The sequence below is a fragment of the Giraffa tippelskirchi genome, chromosome 9 (genome assembly GCF_054371585.1).
Source record: "Giraffa tippelskirchi isolate mGirTip1 chromosome 9, T2T-mGirTip1v1.2.pri, whole genome shotgun sequence".
NCBI lineage: Eukaryota > Metazoa > Chordata > Mammalia > Artiodactyla > Giraffidae > Giraffa > Giraffa tippelskirchi.
Window position 1 is genome coordinate 109,191,020 of NC_137283.1, and position 24,438 is coordinate 109,215,457.

Genomic DNA, 24,438 nt, shown 5'->3' on the forward strand with positions numbered 1-24,438 from the left:
CACTCTTTCCAACCCTGTTAAAAGAACGGTTTCTTTCATCCTTGGTGTTCACATGTCATTTAATAGGAAATCTTTGTTGTACCCTCTACTCCATGTATTATTGTTGCCTCCTTACTTGTCTGCTTCTCCACAGTGAATATCTGAGGAGATGTGAATTATTTATTCTCATCTGTAATCCAAGTACCTATGCATAATACTCAACACTCCCTGCATAGTCAACAGATATTTGTTGGATGAATTAATAAATGAAAGAGTGAATGAATGAGTGGATATATAACACATGCCTCAAGATTGAATTAGGTGACTCAGTGGTCCCATGGGATTGGTGTGTGCTTTGAATTTGGTAATTCTGTGTTCTTTACTTTGATGAAGCACCATTAGCCAGGGTCTTTACCTATATTATATTTTCAAGGTTAACAGGGAAACTGTCATCCCCCAATTCATAGGCCAGATCTTAGTTTCTCTTGGCTTCAGCTATAATATTTCTAGCCAACCTTTTTTTTTTTTTGAAGTGGGGGTATAAGAAGAAGGAGACTTAGGAAAACCAGCAGCCAATCACTTGATTTAATATGTTGCCAGGATTTGACAACTACTTAAGGGGTTATAACTTGGAGATTTAGAAACTTGAATGTTATGTTGTTCTAGGGACAGAATCTCTTAATGTTTACTAAAACTCTTTGCTCCAAGATGGCTCCGATTCTGAAGTGAACAGAGGCCATCTGTATTCACTGAAGTCCTCAAGAGAAAGCAGAGAAATTCAGAGCTGTCATATACACCTTGAAATTTTGACAGTTCTCAAATGATTTATATGGTTGGTTATATCAGATTATGTGTCCATGGCTCAAATGTCCTTGGACAGCATTTGAGGTCTTCGAAGGTCTTTGGAGATGAATGGAAGTCTCTGAGCGGAGAGCAGTAACCCAGTAGCCAACTAGATAGAAGAGTCTGCAGGAGGTGGTATCAAGGTGGGTAAGGGTGGTGAGCTGGTTCTCTTAGGGGCCCAGCAAAGCACCCTATCCACCATCTGTCTATAGATAGTCTTCTTAGCTCTGAAACAACCTTCTCTGTAATATTGGTTATAACGTCTTTTTGCCTTTTGTTACAGTTTACTTAAGATGTTAAAGCAGTGGCCAGTGGAGTTCTATGGCTTTGGAGCCCAAACCATTAGAAGGCAAGAAAACAAAAGGCCATCGAAAGAAACAAAAACTTCCAATAGAAACTTTCAGAGAATGAGAATTGGTCACTCATTGTTTATTTTTCCCTTTAAACTGTTTTCCTACCTATGGTTTAAAATTTTCAAACAATGCTCCTGCTGCTGCTGCTGCTAAGTCGCTTCAGTAGTGTCCGACTCTGTGCGACCCCATAGACGGCAGCCCACCAGGCTCCCCCGTCCCTGGGATTCTCCAGGCAAGAACACTGGAGTGGGTTGCCATTTCCTTCTCCAATGCATGAAAGTGAAAAGTGAAAGTGAAGTCGCTCAGTTGTGTCCGACTCTTTGTGACCCCATGGACTGCAGCCTACTAGGCTCCTCCGTCCATGGGATTTTCCAGGCAAGAGGACTGGAGTGGGGTGCCATTGCCTTCTCCGTCAAACAATGCAGAATGGTACAAAAAAGAAAGCAAAAACATCTTTCAGTATTCTTTTCCCCAGAGACCACTACTATCAGTCTTTTTGTTGATTATCTTTCCCAGACCTCTTTCTATGCCTAAGCACATGCAGATTTATTTCAATCTATATATATAAAAAGGTTATGAATAGAATCATACTATAAAGGCTATTTTAGTCTTTATAGATCAGTCAGTTCAGTTCAGTTCAGTCACTCAGTCATGTCCAACTCTTTGCGACCCCATGAACCGCAGCACGCCAGGGCTCTCTGTCCATCACCAACTCCCGGAGTCTACCCAAACCCATGTCCATCGAGTCGGTGATGCCATCCAGCCATCTCATCCTCTGTCATCCCCTTCTCTTCCTGCTCCCAATCCCTCCCAGCATCAGAGTCTTTTCCAACGAGTCAACTCTTCGCATGAGGTGGCCAAAATATTGGAGTTTCAACTTCAACATCAGCCCTTTCAATGAACACCCAGGACTGATCTCCTTTAGGATGGACTGGTTGGATCTCCTTGCAGTCCAAGGGACTCTCAAGAGTCTTCTCCAACACCACAAATGCTCAAATGCATGTATATATGTATGTATGTATTAATATATACACACAAGTATTCCATTTTACGAATGTGAAATAATTTACTAAACTGAGGCTGCTTTGAGAGGTATTTTGATTGCTTTCAGTATTTTACTATTATTAATATAAACAATGTTTGAAGAATATCCTTAGCCTTATATTTTTGTTTTTTTTTCCCAGATTATCTTCTTAGGACAAATCCTTAGGAATGATATAGCTAGAATAGGAAGCGTGCATGTATAAAGTTTGTAAATGGTGGTGGTTTGGTCATTAAGTTGTGTCTGACTCTGTGACCCCATGGACTATAGTCCGCTAGGCTCCTCTGTCCATAGGGTTTTCCAGGCAAGAATACTGGAGTGGGTTGCCATTTCCTCCTCTAGGGAATCTTCCCAACCCAGGGATCAAACCCAGGTCTCCTGCACTGCAGGCAGATTCTTTACTGACTGAGCTATAGCACAGCAATAAAGTTTGTAAGTGATTTTCAAATTACCCTTGAGAAAAGTTAGCCAATTTCTAACTCTACCAACCATAAATGGAAATGTCCTCTACACCCTCACCAACATCAGAGTTATTCACATTTGTCGATCTGATAAATGACAAATGATACCTCAATTTACTTTTTGGGAAATAACCAGTAAAGTTTAGAATCTTTTTTTTTTGTAATAACTGATCATTTATTTCTCTCTTTCTTCCTTCTTTCCACTCCCCACCCCCGCCTCCCCATTTTTTCTCTTGTTCTTTTCTTTCTTGCCTTCTCTAACATAGCCTGTGCTTTTTGGAGTTTTCCATGTCCTTTGCCCATTTTTCTATTGGAGTGTCATTTTTATTTTAATAATTTAAAAGAGTTCTTTATATTAACCTTCTGTTGGTTCCATATGTAGTGAATAGTTTCCTCAGGTTTTTATTTTTTTTCAACCTTCTCCATGATTTTACTTTTCCTGTATGAAGGCATCTGTGGTCATGTCTATCAGTCTTTCCATGTCCACTTCCCAAGTTTTCCATCATATTTAGAAAGTCCTTTCCAATCCCAAGAGTATAAAAATATTGACTTATATTGTCTCCAGCGCTTCTTAATGTTTCTTTTATTTTTGTATGTATTAGTCTTGGATATCTCTAGGATTTATAAATAAAGTAAAATTTTATTTGTTTCTAAGTGCCCTTTGTCCACAAACCATTTATTGAGCTGTCTACATTGATATGAAATGATCCTAAATTTCAAAAAATGGAAACTTAATGTAAGTTTAATTTCTGGACTAACTTTTCTATTGATCTGATTGCTTATTTTTGTACCAAAACTACTGCCATTGTTACAGTTTTCTCCCATGGATGGAGGAGCCTGGCAGGCTACAGTCCATGGAGTTGCAAAAGAGTCAGACACAACTTAGTGACTAAATGACAATGACAACAACAAAACTCTCCTTACTCTCTGACTTAGTGACTAAACAACAACAAAAAACACATTTTAAGAAACAGAAGGGCAAGTCTGTCCTGAGACTTGTTTTGTCTTTTTTTCCCCAAAAATCAGTTTGGGTTTTTAATGTGATTGTACTTAATTTATAGAATAATTTAGGTAAAAATTATATTTTTAAAATACCCATCTGTCCAATGATAAACTTTTTCTTTATTCAAGTCTTATTTTAGGGCATAATTATAATTTCAAAAACTTTTATTTTCATCAAATGATTCTTTCTACTTCTTATTAACTCTGTATGAAAAATAGTGAAGGGTCTGAACTTTTATCCTCTGCAAGCCAATAAGTTAGCCCACCCTCATAGATGTTGGCAGAAAAAAAGATGACTGCTAGGTCAGAGGTATTATAGATGGTATAATCTTCACATTCCAATCTGCTTCTCTTGTCCAAGTTCCATTGTGGATGCTTTACATGCAGTTGTCACAGCTGAGGAACTCTAAGCTTAGGAAACTCTAATGAGAGCTCACGGTGAGTTTCGTTGAGTTAACTGATGAAGAATGAGAGGACTAAGCTGGAGCAAGAGGAAAGAGCAATGTAGGCAAAGGGAACTATATGTGCAAAGTCCCTGTGGTGGGAGGAAGTTGGGAGACTATAAATATCTGGAAAAATGACCATCATACTGATTCCATTATCTTCTGGCTGATGGTGCTGAAGACAGCTAGCCTTTTTATTTTTCCCACTGTAAATGATCTGTTTGTTCTGCCTAAATGCTTATAGATTTTTTTCCATTTGCTTTTGAGTGTTTTTTGTTTGTTTTTAGGAATTTTTTGTTGTTCATTCTTAAAGAATTTTTTTAAGACACATAGAAACTCTTATGCTTGATGACAGCCTCTTAATATATCTTTGAGTATTTTAGTTTGCTATTAGTTATGACCTCATCCTTAAACATTTGATAAATTATGGTTGTCTATCATCCATAGTTAAATTTTCCCTAAAAAAGTTGCAACTTTTTTGTTTCCACTGTATTCTAATATTGGTACTTTTTAAAAAAAAGTATTCATATTTGCTATTCTTACTTTTCTTTGTTCATATCTTGATTTTGAAAAGGGAAATTTGGGGGACCCTGGACTTTTGACACCATCTTTTCCAGAGTGTCTGGATTTGTTACTGAAAGGACTATTTTCTAGATGCTTTCCTCCAATTCTCTGAAGTTATTCCAAAAAGTTATTTTGAGACTCCCCAGTGGTTAAAATAACCTATTTAGTTTTTTAAAACTTTCTGTCCCATTACTTAAAATTGGATTTGTCTCTGTGTTAAAATGGTATATATTTGTAACAAGGAATTGGGGAACAGCATCTTCCTGAATGATGGATAAAATACAATATATAATCATTCAGGTGTTTTGTGACTTGAAAGGACTGTGAGAAGACTCTCTCTTTCCCAAGTATCTCCCCAACCACAGAGGTACTTAGTATTCCACTAAAAATACTTCATTGTTGTTCCATTGCCATGAAGTCTGTTGATCAATTTAGTTACCTGGAAAGGTCCTTCGTACTCCTGAAATTGATGTGTTTTCTATAGAAGGACTTGGAAAGCAGCACAAATCCTGGTTTTTCCTCCCTCTAGAGAGAGGGAAGTAGAAAAAAGGAATCCAGTTTAAAAGATGGCTGTTTTTCCTTAGGAAGTTATTTCTGGCATATTGAGAAATTTGGGGATAGTTAAGTGTAATTTTGAGTAATACGAATTCTAAAGTACTAATTAGTTTGTTACCTTTTCTTTACTCTTCAAAACCTATTCAACAAGAGGAATTTTGTAGGACTTCTCTGGTGGTCCAATGGTTAAGACTTTGCCTTCCAAAGCAGGGGGTGTGGGTTCAATCCCTGGTTGGAGCACTTATTTTAAGTATTTTTAATGCTGAGCATAGTAGTACAAGAGGGAAAGGATTTGTACATGGTGAACAGTTACCCATAGCCCCACCATCTTTGCTATTGGCCACATTTTAGCCCATTTCCTTCCACTTTATCACCACATAAAATTTTGCAGAGTTGAGATAACTTTTACCTGCAGTTTGTGTGATGCTTTTTCACTCAACCTCATGTTATTAAAAAGAGTATTGTTAAAGGCTTGTATCTAGCTGATTGTGTTATTGTGTAGATGTATTAACCATTCCCCCATTGCTTGTTACTGGGCTCTATTCATTTTATTTTTGAGAGTTTGGAAGCTAGATCATGTAAAAATGAACACCTCTGTATGCAAATCTCTGTCCACATTTTGATTGAGGAACATAATCAACTTTAATACAATTGATTTCTACTATTAAATTTATTTCATGGGGGGAAAAAAGGTATAATTATTTGTTACCCAGCCAAAGGGATAGGAGTGAATGTGAGAAAAAACTGGTTGTGTTTATTTAATGCTATTATTATTTCAGTTCCAAGTTGAACTAACTGGGAAATTGAGGCACATAGATAAAATTGTCTCCTTGTTGATGACACTATTGGTTGTGCTGGTTGTTGGGAATCTGTTGTCCTCTTCACTTAGCCAGTATCTTCCCTACTTCACTATAGTCCCATGGAAATTCACTATCCTTGAAATTGTACCAGGAGCCCAAAAGCACTTTAAAAGCTCCAACTAATGCCTGGCTCTCTCGTATTTGGTCTTCCCCTCCCTTAAGGGGTAGGTATGGCCAAAATCACCAAACTGGATCCATGTTTGCCTTGCAAACCAAACAAACACTTCTGTTTTTGTTTTGCTTTGTGTCTGGACTAATTCTTAGCACCTCTTCTGCCTGTGAGCGATTTGTCACTTCCTTCTGTAAGACTGGCACCAGCAGAAATGCAGTCTCAGAGGATCCCGGGGAGAAAGCGAGGCCGACCCCCACTTCACTCGACACCTATGAAGATGGCAGTTCATAACATTTATTCTGCTTCAGCTGGTTCTTTACCAGCAGTGAAGATCCCAAAGAAAAGAGGGCGGAAACCCGGGTACAAGGTATGGCTCCATCATCTCCTTTCTCCAAAGTGGGATTGGGCCGGGGCATGGTGCTTGGGCAGACCTCCAATGCAAAGTGTAATGAAAGGTTGGAAGCTGGGTAAAGACAGGGTGAGAAATAAGTTTCTCTTGATGAAGAATGTGACAGACGAGGCTTCATTGTTGCAACATGGCACACAATACATGCTGTTGCTGTCGTGTGCATTTTTACAAGTAGAGAAAGCAAATTACACCAGATGGGGAAAGTTGTAAGGCGAGCAGATTTTAGGGTCATAGCTAAACACACGTTATTAAGCTTCGCATCTCAATTAGCGTTTCAGACACTGAGCTTTCCCCTGACTGTTCTTATGAGGGCGGCTCTGGAAGCCACTTTCCAGAACTCATTTGTCATTAATTTTAGTAGAAGCAGATGATGTTCCTGAGACATTTAAATTAATAATGCGAGCAAGCTAGTGTCAAAGGATGTGAAGAATTTTCCCTAACAGAGCCTCAATAAGGGGACTCATCATGAAAATTCAGGTTGTTAATTCATAGTTTCCTGCTTACAAAAGGTGCTGACGTCAAGTTTGGCTACAAGGAGGCACATCAAGCAAGATGAAAATCCTGTTACTCTTTCAAGAATTAATGATTTGATGAGGCTTGAGGGGGTAGAGAATAAATTCTCTGATGTAACTGAAATCACATAAAACAACTCAAACCCAAGGGAGTGCTTCTCCTCCAAGATGTTTTTGAAGAGTCTGCTAGAGAAGAAAGACCACTGAGTTGTTTTCCATGAGCCTTTTGGGCATTAGAAAATGAGCTTCAGACGTTTTCCTTTGTCTATTTTTCTTGAAATAAAGGGCTTATGTTTCCATCTTGAGATCTGAATACTCAAACCAAGATGCAAATTGGCAATTAACTCTCATATATTAAGGAAAATGTATGGAAATTATTTCCGGTCAGCAGAAAGACAAAGCTTCCGGAAGGATTGGTCATGAATTCAACCTCTGTCCCTTTGGCTCTCCATAGTTCTTCCAACTGCTGGGAAATAGATGCAGTGGGGTAGGGGGAAGGTGACTCTAAGTTTTTTTGGGGTCACTGGTTTTAGTAAAAGAAGCTTTTACTCAGCCAGCTCTTGCAGCAAAGTCTTCCATCACTGGTTCTTTTCCTAACAAAGAGGTCTTCCTTTTTCTCATGGACACACCGGTTGAGAACTGTGTCTCTGAAGCTGGTCCAGGGCAGGTCTCTCTCCTCAGCTACCTGTACAGTTGCTGGGGTCTGGGAATGGCATCTGGAAGGCTGGAGCAGGGCAGCCCTTCTGCATGCTAGAGCCAGGGAGTGAATCTAGGAACTGAAGAAACAGACAGAAAACTTTTCTCTCCTATTTGCCCTTTCTCTTGCTCCCCTGGGAGCTGTGACCCAAGAATGAAAATTACCAACAGACACAGCATTTCTGCGGCCTGGAAAAATGGAAATTCACTCCGTGGAATGAGCCCATCTTGGCAGTTTTCAGTGCTCCCAACGCTTAGAGACAATTCAGGGCAGGAAGAAAGTTTTGGGAACACTTAGCTGACACACAGCAGGTGGATCTTACTCCCATGCCGCATAAGGTCTCTTTTTTGGCGATAACAGGCCACCACTCTTCCTTTAGTCCATTTCCCATATATTTGAGGGAATTGTGGGAATTATTTCAGGCCAGCAGCTCCCAGATAGCTCCCCAAGCCATGGGCTTCATGTTCTAGAAAAACAGCTCCAAACCAGGTGCCAGTCTGCATGAAGTCCTGACCTGTTCATGGTGACAGGAGAAAAATATCTAAAAGTCTTCACAGACTAAAGGAATATCTTTTATTCTGAAGTATCTGCTTCTTGCTATTTTGTTGTTAAAAGTTTATAAAGTGCCATATGTTGCAAGGGTTTGGTAATCTTAAAAAAAAAATATGTCCTTACTTGGCAAAATAAAGTTAGCAACCTGTTAAGTCTCTCTGATTTTATTTTGGCAATTTCTTAGACCCTGAAGCCCTATTTTACCATTAACAAAATGGTTTTAATTGTGTAGAAGTCAACAAGGAAACTGTACAGTTTGATTTCATTTACCAAATGGCCACTCATTTTGGCAATTTTAACTCTCTGGGATACAGTTGGGGAGCCAGAGTTGTTAAAAATAAAAACTTCTGAGCAAGTGAAATAAGACATTACTTGGTCTACCCTTAAAGATCTTGTACTTTATTACTAAGAAAATGCTTCCAAACCCTCCCTCAGAATCTATTTACCTTTGTTTAGACACATTTCTTACAAGCTTGATTATTGCAGTTTAATAGCCTTCGATTTAAAGGGGAAGATATTTGGGGAAGATAGCATACACAGCTGGATACTGAAAGTATAATTATATGATTTCATATTAATAATTTAGAACAATAATGTTATCAGTGTTATAAAATAATAAATAACTTTTATTATATCAGTACATTACCATGTTTGATAATTATTTTTATCAAACATATATTATCAAACAAATATATCATACATATATTTATGTTAGCAATATTATCATCATAAAATGACAAATGTTGAGCCTTTGACAGGCTTTTCCCCAGGAGATTCTGAGGAGGCCTTGTTGTAGCGACTATATCACCGGTTTGTACTTGTTGACATTTGCCACTTCCTGCCTAATGATGTCCCAAGCGGCTCAGTCAATCACTTCTGTGTCCCAGCACACATGGAAAATCTCTCAGGTCCAAGTATGAGGACAAGCCTCTCCCTTTGAGACTCAAGCACAGCTGAACACAGGCTGCGACATTTAACCCTCTCTCTGTGTCTTGAGAATAATGTGAGCAAATTACAGGCAGAAAAGGAAGAGTCTAACTAGTGGTCAGACGTCAGTGCTCCAGAGTTCATGGGTCAGCCCCCCTCCCAGGGCCCATCTGGCTGCATCTCTTGGCCTTGGCCTGCAGCCACTTTGCTGGGGCATGCTCACTACTGTGAGAGCATCGTTTTATGGCCTTAGTGCTTCCTTCTCATCCCAGTCAAAGGAAGGAAAAACCTCTTAACATCATAATCTCTCCTTAAGAGCCATGAAAACAACCTTTCTCGTTATCAAATAGAACATTTACACCTCAGTTTGAAGAATCTGCTGTTGATTTAGGTTGTCAGTTCAGAGGCTTTGCATTTCATGACTAAGGAGACCATCGAGGTCTTTTTAAAAAGATAAAGAGAGAGGGTCTGCTCCAGGGACAAACCCTAGCTTCCATTCGGTATACATAGCTGATTATAATGGTTCCAAATAGCAGAATTTTCAGCTTCTGTGTCTTTATAATTTAAACAGGAAAAAAAAGTGATGGGTTTTTAAGATAGCCGTTTGTCCCCAATACACAATAACAGTAATCAATACCAATAGCAATAATAGTCATAAGTAACACTGAACACTTCTACATTTGCGTCTCTGAGCCCAAGCAGTATATATTTCTTATATATCCTCGATAGTTCAATAGTGAGAGGAGTCAGAAAAGTGGCAGGAATTAGGCATGAATTAATCACGCCCTGCAGTGTGAGGCCACATAACTGTCAGGTCAGGAGCACTCTAGACCCTCAGCAATCTCTTGGCATTATTGTTGAAAATAATATTTATATTTCCTGATTCAAAAAAGAGTAGATTACTTTGTTCTGTTTAACAAGCTGAGAAAAGTATAACATGTAGAAAGAACATCATCCCTGAAATATTAAAAACAAATTCAGCTGCTGTAACAAAGACTGAATAACAGTGGCTTAAGGATGATAGAAACTAATTTCTCTCTCATGTTACTATCTGGGAAGGCCATCTGGGGCTGATTTGATGCTTCCATGGTGTTGAGGAACCAGGCTTCTGTTATATTGTTGCTTTACTATCCTAACGGGCTTCCCAAGCGGCGCTAGAGGTAAAGAACCCACCTGCCAATGCAGGAGATGTAATAGACGCGAGTTCAATTCCTGGTTCAGGAAGATCCTCTGAAGGAGTGCATGGCAACCCACTCCAGTGTTCTTGCCTGGAAAATCCCATGGACAGGGGAGCCAGGCGGGCTACAGTCCATGGGGTCGCACAACTGAGGTGACTACAACCGTGCTATCCTAAGACACAGTCTCTACTTCATGCTCTAAGATGGCTCCTCCGGGTCCCACAAGCCGACTAGTCCAGCCAGCAGAATGGGCACAGAGGTAGTGGAGGGCACATTGTTCCTCTTTAAGGATGAAAGCTTCAAAATTGCACACAACCCTCACGCTTGAACTCACTGGCCAGAACTCACTGAGTCACTTGGCCACACTTAGCTCCGCAGGAGGTGAGAAAATGTAGTGCTGAGTGACAAGGTGATGAGCTAAAATTCAGGGATCTCATTAATTAATGAAGAAAGGGGCATGGATATTTGGGAAGAACTAGCAATCTCTGCTAAGAATTTAAAGGACAGTCTTCCATTAACTGGAAAATTAACTTTATAAAGAAAGTAATTTTCTAAAGAACATGGGTAAATGCAACATTTGGTTTTGTTCCTCCTTTTTTATTGTCATCCTTTTCCCTACTGAAAAGGTGTGTGTTCTTGACACTGTAACAAGGATGTCAAATTCTCAGAAATCTCAATTAAGAGAATGCTCAAGCTGAAAGTAGAAAGGATTTTGTTTATTTCCACAAAATTATTTAAAGCCTCTTTCTAAAATGTGTTTTCGTTATAAGCGCTGAATAGGTTTCAATGCTTCTTTGATTATCCAGATCTTGTATTGCCTTGAGAGTCATAGTTATGAACACTAAATGTAGTCTAATAGTATGGAAGGGAATCAACATCTAACTCTTCCTGTGCCTACTTCCTGTCCCTCACCTGCTGATGGTGCATATGATGTACCTCCTGTGGCCCTGAGGGAAATGATTACATGGGCACAAGGCAGGGGCCATTCCCTTGGGCTGAACGGTGTGCAGCACCTAGGGCAGGGACCGTCTCTTCTGTGGTTTTTCTGTGACACCCCCACCCCCACCCTAGGGCTGAGCAGTGATCAGAGGTGAGGCTCAGCAGTGGGTCAGGGGCAGTGGTATCTGGTGAATGTTTTCTGATCAGCATTTTGAGTGTAACTCAGAAATGAATGTTAGTTGGTATTTTCACTTATTTTGAGGAGTAATAGAAATGTAAACAATGAAGTTGTATGTTGAAGTTTCACTCATTTGTCAAGGATGTGATTGACTTTGCTGAATCAGATACCAGTTGGTGAAAACAAAAAGTGTTTGTTTTCATGCTGTTCACTGTGTAATGGCTACGGACAAGGCACACTTTTAGTTTAATTTGCATTTTAAGTATCTTCTCCGCTACTCTCTTAAGCCTGTGAGTCAACAAAACAGTAAACCCAGCCCTATTTGTAGCATTTGCCAATTTCCAAGGTGTAAATATTCCCAACATGGCCAATTTCAAGGCACAAATGTAATGTTCCAGAACGTGGAGTTGGTAAAAGATGTGCTACAGTGTCACTCCTGTAACTGTATTTCCACACAGATGCAGCAGTAAAATAATTAGAAACTGGTGAGTTTTGAGTATCTTATTGCCTTTGTTTTTAATATATTTTATTTAATTAATATTCTGAAAGTATATGCACTTCAATTTTTAATAATTGCTGTGTTTAAACACAGATATTGCGAACAACTTGCAATATTCCTGAAAATTTAACAATAATATCTTGTGAACTGATATAAGCTGCCCCATCTCGCCACTGCTCTGAGCTCTGCTATGCACAGAATGCCTGTAACTGCATGTTCCATGTCCCCCCTCTTATCTGCAGGGCTGACCCCATGCCTGCTGATGCATAGAATTTAGCTGCCTCCCCCGTTTCTGTAAGAAACTCAGTCATAGCAATTCACATTCCTTGAAGTGTGTGATCTCTACTAAAGGTTGTTGGGGTCACAGGACAGAGTGGACATTCCATTAAATATTTCGCATGAATGGGTCTGTTTTCTGAATTCCGCTTTAGCCATTGATGGTTATTTTTGTTTTCCTCTTTCTTCCTTCTGTCTCCTGATAACTCATGGAGTACTGGCTTCATTGTCTCCTCTCCAGATCCCCTCTGTCAGGAGGAATTTAAGTCATTCTTTTCAGTCCCACCCAGACAGAATAGTAGCACCACCACCACCTCCCACCCCCGGCCACCCTGTTGCACTTCAGCAGTTTCACTACCTCTCTGGGCCCAGAGGAGAATCTAAACCCAACACTGAGTTGGTGGGAGAAAGTTCCAGCATCCTCATGTTATTCCCATCTCATTTGCTCCCCTGAAAAGCTCAAGAGACTAGACCATTACCCTCCCATCTCTGAGCATCCTCTTCTGTCTTCATTATTATGCAGGCACTATATCGTATTGGGGTCATTTTATTTTCCTTGAGAAGTTTGAGCAAAGATTGGTTAACTGGGATCTCATATTTGACTGAGGGGCATATTGCCAAAGCAGGTCCCAAGGCCAAAGGAGACTGGCCCCTCCATCCCTCACATGTTTAATCTCTCCCAAGGGAAAGGAGAAAAAAGTGTGGGTAGACTCAGACAGGCTGACTCCTCGGAATGGAATTAGGTCATTGGCCACAAACTTCTTGTTGTTGGAGCTGATTTGCATTTCCAACAGGCAAGTTTTTCTAGACTGAAGTCTGAGGTTAAACACGGTGAGGTATTCAGTTTTCCCCAACCCCGCTTCCTGCATCGCTGCAGAACCCTGAGGGAGTTTTGTGTTAAGAAATAGAGCGAACCTAAAGGAGCAATGTGTCCCCAGGGAAAGCTATACGTGGACAAAGCTATCAGCCAAAGGAGTGAGAGAGGAAAACACGATTAAAAAGTGAAGGGAGGGAAAACATGATTAAAAAAATAGAACCCAGTATGTTAGTTTCCTCGGGCTCCTGTAACAAAATACAACAAACTGAGTGACTTAAAAAATACAAAATTTTAACAAAATTTTATTTATTTTTAATGGAAATTAGTTAATTTACAATGTTGTATTAGTTTCAGGTATACGGCTAACTGAATCAGTGATATATATATATATACACACACACACATATATATGTATTCTTTCATATATAAGAAAATATTTATTCTATATTATATAATGTAGTTATAATATTATATAATATGTTGTTGTTGTGCTTAGTTGCTCAGTCGTACCCAACTCTTTGTGACCCTTTTGGACTGTAACCCACCAGGCTACTCTGTCCATGGGATTTTTCAGGCAGCAATACTGGAGTTGGTTGCCATTTCCTCCTCCAGAAGGCTCAGCAGGTAAAGAATATGCCTGCAGTACAGGAGACAAAGGAAACACTGGCTCAATCCCTGGGTAGAATATATGTATATATTGTCTTTCTCTGTCTGACTTACTTCACTTAGTATGATAATCTCTAGGTCTAGCCATGTTGCTGCAAAATGCATTATTTTAATCTTTTAATCTGAATAATATTCCACTGGGTATATATACCACATCTTCTTTATCTATTTATTTGTTGATGGAACAGTAGAAACTTATTGACTCACAGTTCTGCAGGCTGGAAATCAGATCAAGATCGGCCAGGTTGGTTCTTTCTGAGGGCTGGTAGGGAGGACCTTTTGTAGGTCTCTCTCCTAGCTTCTGGGGGCCTCAGGTGTTCTTTGGCTTGTGGATTGTCTTCCCTCTATGCATATTTGTCTCTGTGTCTGAATTTCCCCCTTTTATAAGGACACAGTCATACTAAATTAGGGCCCAATCTAATGAGCTCATCTTAACTTGATCATCTGCAAAGACCCTATTTCCCAATAAGATCACATTCACAGGTGCTGGGGGGTTAGGACTCTAACATCTTTTGTGGGGAGACACATTTTAATCCATAGTGTCCAGTGTAATAATCTTTATCTTTTAACTAGACATTTAGTCCATTTATATTTAAAGTAATTATTGATAAATTTGGGTTTAAATCGATATTTTGTGTATTCTATTCATCCCACTCATTCTGTGTTCCTTTTACCTGTCTTCCTGCCTTATTTTGAATTTTTAAGTATATAATTTTCTCTTTTCTACTCCTTGACGTTTAAGCACTATGTTTTCTGGTGTATTACTGATTCCTCTAGAAATTACAGCATGCTTACATAGTAGAGTTTCTAAAGTTAATCTTACATTTGCTTCTTCCCAGATAATACAGGGACCTTAGAACATGTTTAACTCCATTTATCTCCGTATTTGAATATTATTGTCAACATATATCTTAATTATTTTTTGTTTTTTTTAATCCCCTTAAAACAATTATTTTTGTTTTGTAGAGTCATTTTCATTTAGATTCACTTGCTTACTTACCACTTAAAAATTCTTCATTCCTTTTTACATATCATACATCCTACCCAAAATTACTTTCCATTTGTCTGCAGGACATCTTTTAGAAGTCTCTTTTATAGATCCTCTAGTGAGGAATTCTCTTACCTTTTGTTGTCTAAAAGTACGTTTAGTTCATCTTCACTTTTGGAAAAAAATATTTTTTCTTGGTCTGGATGTAGAATTCTAGGTTTTTATTTCCTTGCAGCACATTGAAGATATTATTCTGTTTATCTCCTGGGGTACATTGTTGTAAAGAACTCAGCTATCCATCTGACTTATTGGAGAGTTCCCTCAAATAAGGTTTTGTATTTTTAAGCTAATTTTAAGATTTTTTTCTTTTTCTTCAATATTCTGCAATTTCATTCTGTTGTGTTTACCTATGGATTTCTTTTTTATTTATCTTGTTTAGAATTTGTTGGACTTCATGAATCTGTGTATTAGAATTTTCATCAGCTCTGGAAAATTCTAAACCATTATCTTTTCAAATGTAACTTCTGTTCCATTCTTTCTGAAACTCTAATGTTAAAATGTCTTTATTTGCCTTGTCTGTTAATCTTCCTTCCATAGTTTTTATGTATTTATCTACTTTTTAATGAATTTCTTCTGACATATCTCTGGCTCACTAATTCATTCTTTAGCTATGTTTGTTGTTGTTGTTTAGTTGCTAAGTCATGTCCAACTCTTTGTGACCTCATGGACTGTAGCCCACCAGCTCCTCTGTCCACGGGGTTTCCCGGGCAAGAATACTGCAGTGGGTTGTCATTTCCTTCTCCAGAGGATCTTCCCGACCCACGGATTGAAACCACGTCTCCTGCTTGGCAGGTGGATTTTTACCCTTGAATCACCTGGAAGCTATGTTTAGTATGCTGTTAGATCTGCTTATTAATTTTTTAATTTTAGTTATTGTATAGAAGTGCAATTTGGTTCTTTTGTAGTTTTGCTGTTATTTTTGTAGTTTTCTGTTCTCCAGAGATATTTTCAAGCTTGTCTTTTATATCTTTATATAGAATATCAGAGTTGCTTTTATAATCTCAGTCTGATAATTGAAATATCTTAAGTATTTCTAGAGTTTGATTGCTGTGTGTTTTTATTGCTCATTCTTGCTTGGTTCCTTGCTTTCTTGTGTGTTTGAGCTGTGTTATTCATTGACTTTGAAAAATTATTTTGGAGATTTCTTTGAGACCTTTCTCCAGTTATGATTTGAGTTTTTTTTTTTCAGGTAATCTGGGAACACTGCCAGATTGGGTAATTTTTAAACTAACTTCACAGCCTAACGTTTTCTTGGTGACCCAAGTTTTGTGAATTTGCACTGAAAACCTATGTGAGCTCTGGCTAGTGGCAATATCTTCCCAGGGATTCTGCACACCCTCCTCCCCCTGTGTCAAGGCAACTTTCCTGAGAGTCCAGTGTGGGTGTGGTGAAACAGGACAAGTTTACCCTTTCCCAGAGGTTTTAACCCTTTGGGTGAACCCTGGGATCTATGGCAATTCCAAGGCCTAGATTTCACCTGTATTTGGGCCCAATTATTCTTTTATATATTGTTAGCCCCTCTTACTTTTACTAATCTTACATTTTATCCATTGTTAGCCATTGTTTTCAGTTGATCCAAATAGCATAGTTTTCTATATTCCCAGAAACAAAGCTCCAAAGATATTTACGATGCCACATTTCTTCTAATCAACATTCAAAATATGGCATTGGTACTGGTTTTATCTCAAACTCTTTGTTTTCAAAAGTGGTCTAATGCAAGGTACATAAACAACATTATGAGTTGAAAGAGAACTTAGAAACCAACAACCCGGATTTCCCTGGAGGTCCAGTGGTTAAGACTCCATGCTTCCACTGCAGGGGGCATAGGTTCAGTCTCTGGTCAGGGGAACTAAGATCTCGCATGCTGGGTGGTACAGCCAAAAATAAATAAATAAATCCAACAATCCTATCCTTGTTTAGGGCTTCCCAGGTGGTGCTAGTGGTAAAGAACCTGCCTGCCAATGCAGGAGACGTAAGAGATGCAAGTTCTATCCCTGGGTTGGGAAGATCCCCTGGAGAAGGGCATGGCAACCCACTCTAGAATTCTTGCCTGGAGAATCCCATGGACAGAGGAGCCTGACAGGCCACAGTCCATAGGGTCGCAATGAGTTGGACATGACTGAAGCAACTTAGCACGCACACATCCTCACTTAATGGCTTTGGAAGATGAAGGAAGCCCAGAGGTATTGAGTGGTTTCCTCAGAGTCCCACGTGAATTGGGGGCAGGACGAGCATTAGAACTCCAGCCTCTCTGAGTCCTGTGTTCTCTTCATTCCTCTGGAGTTTGTTGGGCAACATGAAATCATGTCAGTTCTCAGTGTCCATTTTCCAGATGAGGAAATGTGGATGCTCAACTTCTTTTCATGTCTTCTCCAAGAAGTTCTACATAGAACCTATCTTGTGGTATTTTGCAGGTTTACTGCTTGAGTAGTAGAGGAGGAATATTTAGAATCTTAGAGACAAGCCAGTCTTCCTCAAAGTTAACTAAATGAGCAACAAGTAAAATGCTAATGTTTTAAACTAATGTAATAGAAATATACTATCAAAACAAAGTTTATGTGAATAAATCTAGAAGTTATCTTTGCCTTTGCATTTTCTCTCTCCCATCACCTTAATTTCAATTCCAAAATACACCTGAATCCAACCAATTCTTTGTCTTCACTACTTTTACCTCAGTTCAGCCACCCATGCCTCTTGCCTGCACCATATGATAACCGCCTCACTAGTGTTCTTTTCTCTATTTTTGTAACCCCCCCATCTATTCTCTGTATAGCAGCCATACTCAACTTTATAAAATAAAAGCTAGGATGTGTCTTTCTCTGCTTAAAATACTCTAATTGTTTCCATAATTCTTAGAATAAAATCCAAACTCTTTAATCTGACTGTATTTATTTACTCAGGCTGCCATAACAAAGTACTACAAACAGTGTGGCTTAAAACAAGAGTTATGGAGGCTAGAAGTCCAAAATCAAGATATTGGCAGGGACACGCTCTCTCTGAAGGTTCTAGTGGTTCTGAAGGTTCTTGACTCTTCTGAGCTTCTAGTGGTTGCCTGCAATCCTTGGTGTTCCCTGACTGTAGACATATCATTCCAGTCTCTGCCTCCATTGCCTTAGGGCATTCTCCCTGTGTGTCTGTGTTCAGATTTCCCTCTTCTCATAAGGACACAAGTCACTGGTAGTAAGGCCCACTCTAACCCAGCGTGGCCTCATCTTAACTTGACTACATCTGCAAAGACCCTATTTCCCAGTCAAGTCCCATTCACAGGTACCGGGGCTTAGGACTTGAACGTGAGGGGGACAGGATTCAGTCTACAGCACTGACCTAGAAGGCCCTCATGATTGGGCCCTGACCACCTGGCTAACCTCATCTTACATCCTTCTGCCCTGCTTACAATTCCAGCCACCCTGGCTTCCTTGTACTTTGAAGAAGTCAAGCTTTAGGAAGCTTGCACTGACCACTCTGTCTGCTTGGGAAGTTTTTTCTCCAGGCTACCTCTTGTTATTCAGATCTTGAAGTAGGTATCACCTCATCAGCCTACCCCAATCACCTGGTTCCCTTTGATCACATCACCGTATTTTGCCTCTCAGAGTAGTACTTATCACAATGTGTCATTTTTGTTTTGTGTTTCTTGTCTCCTCCTACTATGTGATACTAGCTCATCAAGAACAATGACCTTAACTCCCCCATTCATAGCTGTATCCTCAGCACCTAGAACAGTTCCCTGCACACAGTAGGGGCTCAATAAATATTTGTTGAGTGAATGACTACCTCATGGAATGAATTTTTTTTTCCTTTTTCAGACTTAGCTTAAATGATGCAACTTGGAAAGAGCAGCTCCTGCCTAAGCAATACTTAGGGACCATTGCAAAATGTATTGGGAACATGTTTCTTAAAGGGGATCATGTGGAAGTTGTAAGGTAGGAGGGTGGTTCTTCAAAGATTGAGGAGATATAGTCCCAAGTGGGTAGGTGTAGATAATGTAGATGGGTCCTGGGAGGAATGGGCAGGACAATGGGCAATCCCCTTTCCTGCTGTGGCTACAGGAACAGGAAACCTGGAACTCATTTGTATTTCTGGAATTTCTAATAATAAAAGTATAATACCAGCAGCAATAATGATAATAAATGTTTACTGAGTTCTCATTTTGCACTAGACCTGTACTAAATGTTTTACTTCATTCTTACCACATCCTTGTGAGAAGGTATCATCCTTACCTTACAGATGAGAAAAGGCAGACTCTGAAGGCTGAGTAACAGGACTTAGCACAGCGTTAGTGAGTGACTGAGTTGGGTTTTGAACCCAGATCCAAAAGCTAGTGCCCCACTGCATGTGCCCACTGCTATCCTGAACTTAATTATTTTTGGCTGTGCTAGGTCTTCTTTGCTGTGTGTGGGCTTTCTCTAGTTGTGGCGAGTGCTGGGTTGGTACTCTCTAGTTGCAGAGCATGGGCTTCTCATTGTGATGGCTTCTCTTGTTGGCAGAGCACAAGCTCCAGAGTGCACAGCCTTCAGTAGTTATGTCAGTTAGTTGCCCCACAGCATGTGGGACCTTCCCAGACCAGGGATCCAATCCATGTACCCAGCATTGGCAGGTGAATTCTTAACCACTGGACCACCAAGGAAGTCCCTGAACTTATTTTTAAGTTTTGATCTGTTGTTTCATCCTCTGCTGATATACAGGCAATGTTAGTCGCTCAGTCATGTCCACCTGTTTGCGACCCCATGGACTGTAGCTCGCCAGACTCCTCTGTCCATGTAATTCTCCAGGTAAGAATACGGAATGGGTTACCATTCCCTTCTCCAGGGGACCTTCCCGACCCAGGGATCGAACCTGGGTTTCCTGCATTGCAGGCAGATTCTTTACCATCTGAGTCACCAAGGAAGCCTCTACACATGTGTATACTCCTCAAATCACATTGCATATCCTTCATTTACCCACCTCTTGTCAATCTAACAAATACTGTTTAGTTAGCGCATCTGTTTCTGCCGCACTTGCATATTTCTAGAAAAATACTTGAATTTTACATTCTGACCCCTTCTCCTTTAGCGTGCCCTGGCCACACATCTCAGTTTGTAAGTGAATCCCTTCCCAGCTATTGTTAGTGATTTTCTAGCAAATGTCTTAGAGAAGGTCTTCTGCTGAAGACAGCGGGAACAAGAAACTCTCCAGGCCCTTACTTTGGATCTGTGAATGGAAAAGAAAGATGGGCCGCTCCCAGATTCCCCAGCCCCTTTGGTGGAGGCTCCAGCTGGCAGGAGCCACCTCTACCCTTCTGCTTCATCCCTTCACTATACTTTAACACAGCAAAGCACCGCCACTGGCAACCAAGCCCTGGATGAGGAATTGCCACACCCACTTGATTATGGTTTTGAATTTCAGGTAAAGGTGCCAATGCTGACAGCATCTGTATGGGGCTATTGGCTTTGAAGGCCAAGGGTTATCTCTTGTATGGCAGAGCAAGGCGTCCTGGGCAGCAAATCTTCTTCCAGTCTTATGCTGCCAAGAAAGAGGCCTCTTCTTCGTTCCTCTTTGTTTTGCCCAGTTTATCCTGCCAGATTCTGTTTTTAAGATTTTTAAAATAAACTATATTTTAGAATAGTTTCAGATTTAGAGAAGAGTTGCAAAGATACAGAGGATTCTCATATACCAGACACCAAGTTCCCCCATTGTTAACATCTTCCATTATTGTGTTTCATTTGTCGCAGCTAGTGAATTAATAATAATACATTATTGTTAAATAATATCACTATTTTAATGAGATTCATTACTTCTCCCCTGTTCTGTTACAGAATTCATCCAGGACACCTCATCACAGATTCAGTCATCATGTCTCCTCTGGGCTGTGAAAGTTTCTTAGACTTTTGTTGTTTCTGATGACATTGGCAGTTTTGAGGAGTATTGGTCATGTATTCTGTGAGGGCTTCCCTGGTGGCTTAGATGGTAAAGAATCTGCCTGCAATGAGGGAGACCTGGGTTCAATCACTGGATCGGGAAGATCCCTTGGAGAAGAGAATGGCAACCCATTCCAGTATTCTTGCCTGGAGAATCCCATGGACAGAGGAACCTGGCAGGCTACAGGCCGTGGGGTTACAAAGAGTCAGACACGACTGAGTGACTAACACTTTCACTTTCATTCTATGAAATATTCTGCAATTTGGGCTTATTTGAAGTTTATCCCATGATTAGATTGGGATTATGGGTTTTTGGAAAAGAGATCTCACAAGTAAGGTGCCATTACCATCACGTCTTATCAAGGGTGCATACTATTGACATGGTTTATCACTGTGGATGGCGATCTGGCTCCCCTAACTGAGGTGGTGTTTGACCGGGTTATCTCCTGTAAAGATACCTTTTCCCCCATTTCCATACTGTCCTCTTTGGAAGGAAGTCACTATGTGTGGCCCACACTCAGGAGTGAGGAGCTATGCTCCACAATAAAATACTTAGAATTTTTATACATGGGAGATTGTCTATTCTCCCCATGTATTTACTTAGTCAGTCATTTATGTGAGTATGGAGTCATGGATATTCACTAGAGACTTTTTTTTTTTTTACTACTTTCTTTGTCTGTTGCTCATGTTGCTCCTGGTTTGACCATTGAAAGCTCTTTCAGATGACTCCTGTGTCCCTGTGATCTACCCCTTTCATTGTTTGTGTATGTAGGTGGTTTTTAAATTCAGTACTTTCCTACTTTTTTGGTACAGTAAGATGATCCAGGCTCATCTTGTGTGTTTCCTGCCCTAGCCCTAGAATCAGCCATTTCTCCAAGGATACCTGGTTCCTTTGATTGAAGAATGGTATTAGAAACCAAGATAGCAGCATTTTGTTTTATTTTATCCATTAAAAAACAAAACAAACCATTAAAAAAGAAAGCAGCAATGAAAAGCAGTCTGGAGCAGGGTTGAAACACAGATCAGCAGTGAAGAGATGAAGTAACTGACTTACTCATATTTTTAGGGTGGAGAACTGAAATTAGAAACTTGTCTGTCCAACCGTGGTACAAAAAGGGATTTGTTGGTATTGATCCATCACCCAGTCATCTCTCCTTTAATCCATAACAGCAAATTTCAGCTCCTCATTTGTGATTTCAAGTGAGCGACATTCAAGGTGGCTGCTTGTCACTACCAAAGAATGCACTCATTTGCACGCTTAGGCTCCACTGCAGGAAAAAAACCCTGAGAAGCATTTGGAAGACCAGCTCCTGCTCTCTTTGCCAGTAGGATCCAGTGCGCTCTGTGAGCAGAAAGCTCAGCAGAGTAGACAGAGCTTCAGGGCTGCTCACTGGCTGGCTGGCTGGAAAGCCCTGTCACAGGAACCTCAGGAGCACAGGAGCTCAGGCAGGGAACTGACCCCACCCTGCATCCTGCCCTCAGGAGGCTTACGGGCTTCAACTCTTCACACCTCCGTGTGTCCCACACCTGCTGCCTGACACAGTCATTTCCTGGGCGGCTCCCCTGTAAGGACGGGATGTGGAGCTCAGCTCTGGGTGTGATCCAAACTTGAGTCTCAATCATGAACTTGAATCTGAAGTTCAGCTTCCACAGTGGCACAGTAGAAAGGGGTGGAAACATGATGGAGTAGCAGTGATTAACTGAGCCCAGGAATGAGCCTGGGAAGGTGTAGGGAGCATCTCCAGATTTTTCACTGATGCCATGGGTTCTCTCTTGCAGCTTAAGTCTCGGGTTCTCATGACTCCTTTAGCCCTCTCTCCTCCACGGAGCACACCGGAGCCTGACCTCAGCTCCATCCCTCAGGATGCAGCCACCATACCCAGCTTGGCAGCCTCACAGGCTCTCACAGGTAGGTCAGGTGAATGAACTCCAAGGCTGTGATGACTTGCCCACCAATTAAAGTTCTTTTGTGAACTAGTGAGCCACCACCGAGATGGCTCAAATGAAGGATTTAATGTGCTTTAGCTGGACAACACATAGGATGACCAAATTCTCTGAGAACATCTATTTAAATGTCTCACAGCCTGAATTATTTGCAATTGGTTTTCAATGCATCTTGAATTCAGCTGGTTGCTGTGGGTGGGTGGGGACTAGAAAGAGTGGTTGGTGGCCCAGCTTCTCTTCAGAGACAGGTTAACTTTGTACCAATAGTGAGCCTGCTCACCTCAAAGAGTTTCTGTCCCTGTGTTTGTGCTTCCAGATCTCCTAAGGATCCTAATGTCCCCCAGCCCAACCTACTGCCGTCCAGTCCAGTCAGGGTAGAGCTCTGTCTAGTCTCTCTGATGGGGTGCCCACCAGTGGACCGACAGTTCCATCCCAAGAGTAACGGCAACAGGATGGTCTCTTTCTCGCTCTCTTACACACACACACACACACACACACACACACACACACACAGATCCCCCTCATCACAAACCACCCCCATCCCCATCCCACTTAAATTCCTTGGTGCCCTTTCACCATGCCTGTTGGGTAAAAACCAAACTTTGCAATATGGCCTACAAGGCCCTGCTCTAGTCTTTAGGGCCCACCATAGGATCATTGCATATTCTCTCTCCTCTTTCTGGAATGATCTTTCCTCTGGTCACCCTCCCTTGTATCTCAGCTCAGGTGGTGGTGGTGGTTTAGTCACTCAGTCATGTCCAACTCTTGAGACCCCATGGACTGCAGCCTGTCAGCCTCCTCTGTCCATGGAATTTTCCAAGCAAGGATACTGGAGTGGGTAGCCATTTAGTACTCCAGGGGATCTTCCCAACTGGAGGATGGAACCCAGGTCTCCCACATTGCAGGCAGATTCTTTACCATCTGAGCCACCAGAGAAGCCCCATCTCAGCTTAGGTACTTCCCTCAAAAAAGCCTTCACTGACTTTCCTGCCAGGGTTCCCAGGAAGAGCTCTTCTAGCCCCTCCCTAGTGTTTTTGCGGCCAAGGTCCCACATCACTTCCTGTAGTTCTCTGAGTAGATCTATCTCCCCTGCTGGGCCCTAAGCTCTCTGAAGCCAAGGATCATGTAGATTTGGTTCACCATTTTCTCAATATGGCCTAGCACACTACTGCCTGGCATGAAGGTCCCTTATCAATTAGATTTTACTGAATCATCTGGGCTTAGTAGGGGAGAAGGCAGCCTGGTGGAGTGAAAAAAGCACAGGTCATGACATCAGAAAGAAGTGAGTTCAAATGCCTGTTGTACCACTAATTATACTTTCTGAGCAGCCACTTAACCACTTTTTACCTCCGTTTCCTCATTACCAACAAAGTAATCATATTTAGTTCTCAGGTTTATTTTGAGAATCAAACAAGATAAAGTATATATAATGCCTGGACTATATAGTAGGTGCTCAGTAAAGACTAATTTTCTTCAACTTTATTACTGTTTAATCCTTCCAAAATTCTTTTGGGTCTCTTCAACACTCCTCTGCACTAGTGGCCCCCATGGTAAGATGCTCATACCTGGGCTGGGAACATGTGGAGACATAAGAGGAGTCATTAACCTGTGGAAGAAAATATGATACCTGCTATTAATATTTCTTTTTATATCACCCTTTAAATTTTTCTATTTTTTGGTCACATTTT

At 40.7% G+C, this 24,438-nt stretch overlaps 1 protein-coding gene and 1 long non-coding RNA gene across 20 annotated transcripts in view; one reads left to right on the top strand and one right to left on the bottom strand.

The window, feature by feature from the left end:
* Positions 1-24,438, top strand: part of SCML4 (Scm polycomb group protein like 4) — a 96,925-nt gene that overhangs the window by 34,232 nt on the left and 38,255 nt on the right. For 8 of the 19 annotated variants that reach the window (XM_081526839.1, XM_081526847.1, XM_081526837.1 and 5 more), the window contains exons 2-3: positions 6,367-6,581; positions 22,586-22,715. In XM_081526839.1, the coding sequence (XP_081382965.1) occupies positions 6,367-6,581; positions 22,586-22,715 (345 nt within the window). Of the gene's footprint in view, positions 1-6,366; positions 6,582-15,617; positions 15,705-19,433; positions 19,507-19,600; positions 19,682-22,585; positions 22,716-24,438 lie in introns of those variants that run through there. The other 11 variants (XM_081526841.1, XM_081526848.1, XM_081526855.1 and 8 more) reach the window with 5 other exon arrangements.
* On the bottom strand, positions 5,866-15,541 carry LOC145520455 (uncharacterized). The gene is made up of 2 exons (XR_014064481.1): positions 14,988-15,541; positions 5,866-8,346 (listed from the first exon to the last, which is right to left on the bottom strand). It is a non-coding gene; the product is annotated as an uncharacterized LOC145520455 (long non-coding RNA).